The sequence below is a fragment of the Poecilia latipinna genome, unplaced genomic scaffold (genome assembly GCF_001443285.1).
Source record: "Poecilia latipinna isolate Pla-1442-1.1 unplaced genomic scaffold, P_latipinna-1.0 Scaffold644, whole genome shotgun sequence".
Lineage (NCBI taxonomy): Eukaryota > Metazoa > Chordata > Actinopteri > Cyprinodontiformes > Poeciliidae > Poecilia > Poecilia latipinna.
Genome location: NW_015113260.1, coordinates 91017 through 94278, shown reverse-complemented (window position 1 = coordinate 94278; position 3262 = coordinate 91017). Strand labels below are relative to the sequence as shown.

General features: G+C 40.1%; 1 protein-coding gene across 1 annotated transcript in view; it reads left to right on the top strand.

Moving 5' to 3' along the window:
- The first annotated feature begins 29 nt into the window (after positions 1 to 29).
- Positions 30 to 3262, top strand: part of LOC106954290 (protein unc-13 homolog B-like) — a 21947-nt gene continuing 18714 nt past the window's right edge. Inside the window, exon 1 of the mRNA XM_015043676.1 lies at positions 30 to 588. Coding sequence (XP_014899162.1) covers positions 562 to 588 — 27 coding nt within the window. The 5' untranslated portion in view covers positions 30 to 561. The remainder of the gene's footprint in view (positions 589 to 3262) is intronic.

The window sequence follows — 3262 nt, the reverse complement described above, 5'->3', positions numbered from 1 at the left end:
TCCTGAGGGGTGAGAGACAAAACTCTCGCACCCTGAATATGTGTCTTTTAAATTGATATTGATTTTTCTCTAACATTCAGAGTCGGTCTCATGCAAAACTTTATGGACTGTCCGTATTCTTTGGACGCGGCTAAAAATTTGGCCGAGCATCGCGGCAGCGATTACTTCAGTACTTCAGTTTCTCCGTCTTCCTATTTCATAAAACATTTATCGCATTCTGGTGGTTGTGCAGCGTAAGGAGTACCGACACCTGGGAAATAAAGTGGTGCCAGAACTTATTTACTGCAGTCAATTCGGAGGTCAGGAAAGCTCCAATTAGAATCGACGAAAACATTTTTCATGATTAAAATAGATTTTTAGCACTCTGATGTAAGAGGGGTGAAGTTTATCGGCGTAAATGATAGTTATTACCATGACAGCGGTAAGCATCTCGAAGCTGAGAGTGTATGAATGTGATGTTGTTTTCCTCCTCGCTGCTCTGCTCTGCTCACCTCGGTGTCCCTCCAGGAGCACGTCATCCGAGAGGACACCAGAAGTCTGACGCCTCGCCAATGTGCCGCCATGGACCTTGTGCTTCCCACAATCAAGGTAAGTTTTCTGCTGAGTTAAAAGAAAAAAGGTGGCACTGAAAGTCTGAAGATGACCTTTAAAAAGCAGCAAAGTAGATGCAAAAGAAACAAAAACAAAACCAAAAGTATGCAAATGAGTCAATCAGAATTATAGATGCAAGAAGCAGTTAATGTTTATGTAGAGCCTCAGATCCCATATGAATACATCCATCTAAAGGATGTAATAAAAACCTTCACAGTGACGGATCTTCGCACCTTCTAATAATGGGGGGGGGGGAAAGCAATTGCAACACTGGGTGGAAGGCAGATTGAAGGCTCAGCTCTATAGAGATAAAAAAGAAAGCTGTGGTGAAGTGCTCGCTGCATCATGAAAACTAATTGATTTTTACCATCACCATAGAAACTACCTGCAGGTTTAGATCAGTCACGTCATTGGGACTCTTTTTTTTTTTTTTTTCTCGCCAAATGAGAACGGCATCTGAGCTCTGGCAAATTAACGAGAACGATCTGATCACATAAATATCTCCAGGGGCTGCAGTATGCAATGTGACGCTGCATTCAACGCAAAATAGGAAGGATTCAATTCATTGAAAAAAAAAAAAAAAAACCTGTTGTAAATATTGGCGTTTATATATAATACACATATTTTCATGGTGTAATGAGACCAACCTTATGAGAAATCTGCAGAAAATATTAGCTTTAGTGGATCAACAACAACCAAAAAATAAATAAAACCATAAACCAAGTCGCTCACACACACTTTCATTCTCTCAGTGATTATGTCACTGGCAATATTTCATCCAGACTGACCTTTAAACCTGAAAAAAAAAAAGAAGAACTAATGGGGGGTAAAATGAATGAACGCACTCATAAAAGGCTCTATATGTGGCCCGTTTAACGGCGGCTCAATAATTCCTCCTTCATCTTCCTCTTTGAACTGTGACCTGAGAGTTGTTGTGGAGAAACGCTGACTCGGCTTTGAACTCCATCTCAGCCAACGCTGGACATCCGTGTGCGTCTCTTTAACGGCTGTTTCAGGTCGACCAGAACATTTTTTATTTATTTATTTATTTATTTATTTTTACTTTCCTTTTAATGCCCTTACATGCATTAAAAGGTTGAGTTAGCTCAGCCTTTTAATGCATGTTAACCGCTTCCTTCTATATCTGTGGGTGTTGATGGAATATAAGCAATTTCATTGGTTTTTAGTGTGTCACTTTGTACTGCCCCCTAGTGGTCCAAAGTCACATAGTCTCCAATCAGCAATACCTCAATAATTCCTTGCCAGTCCTTCTCCATGACGAATGAATAAGTTGTCTAACTGTTAGCTTAACATTTAGAGGTGTTAGTTTTATGTTGGAAAGCAATAAACAATTAAAATGGCCGCCACAAACCACTGGCTTGCATCAAAACTTTACTACTTTTGAAGATATTTCTGCAGCAGTCAATAAATGTTTTGGTAGTCAAGTGTTTTTTTTGTTGTTTTTTTGTTTTTATATACATCTTATTAAAAATGTCATCGAAAATCATTTATGCCCTCCTCCGATAATCAATAAAAGAAATCTTTCACAGCGATTAAGCCCTTGCGGTTATTGCTGATCAGCTTTGAGGTCAGGAGTCCTGCCTCCCCTCACCATGATCTTTAGCTTCCCTCCACAAACTATCACAGTCAAGTCAGGACCTCAGCTTGACAGGTCCAAAAAGTAAATCACATCACCTCCTGTCAGAAGAAACAAGTTGCTTTAAAGCTGTAATTTTGGGGTCCACATTTGTAGTTTCCAATACATTTTTTGTGTATATGGATGGATGGAGGAACTCACAGAGGTCTGGCATGAAAAGCAAAGAGTGGATGAAAAGTAGAGAAAACAGAGATGTGGGTTTTTTTTTGCTCTGTGTTTTTGCCAGAGGCAGGTTGATATTTTAGGCCAGTGACTTGTCTGCCTTTAAAGCCACAGGCAGAACCATGTCAGTTCCCAGCTGGGAAAAATGACACGTATTCCAATATGTAGCAATGCTTATCTTTAAAATGATTTTTTATTTATTTATTTTTCCTGTGCCAGTGATAAAACAGCAGCTTTTCATCGTTGGTTAAAACCGCAATAGACTGCAGAGGGGGGGAAACTCAGCTCAGAGACGAAGGCACGATTTCTGCAGACAGACGCTGGTTCTCCTTAGGATTTACCTTCATTGGTGTGGAGACATACTGAGCAAATCAAGTGAAACTTTATAGCACCGCCTAAAAGTAGAAAAGCCAAATTTATATGATGCAAGCAGACAACCAAGCCGAAAAAAAAGAAATCTTTTGAAATAATCCAACATGCATGAGCGTAGCTCCTATTAAATCCTCAGTCATGTTTTCCCTCCACCTCTGACTCATCCTTGCACGTAATATCATTTTGTAGTTAACATGTTGGTCTTATTTTATGACTCGTGAGGCGTTCATGGGTAAGAACACGGCGCCTCCTACTGTGCTGGAATAACAGGAGCCCTGACAGGACAGCAGGAAAAGAGATCAAATATTTACAGACATCTTGCCTGGGCTGGTGTTGCCATGTGTGATGAAGATGCAGCTCAGATGCTGGTTGCCAGGTTGACTTGATGGGTTTGTTGCTTTTTTTTTTTTTTTTTTTTTTTTTTTTTGGCCGGGGCCGGGGGGGGTGTGGGAATTTCGGTGTTTGGAAAAATTTTTTTTT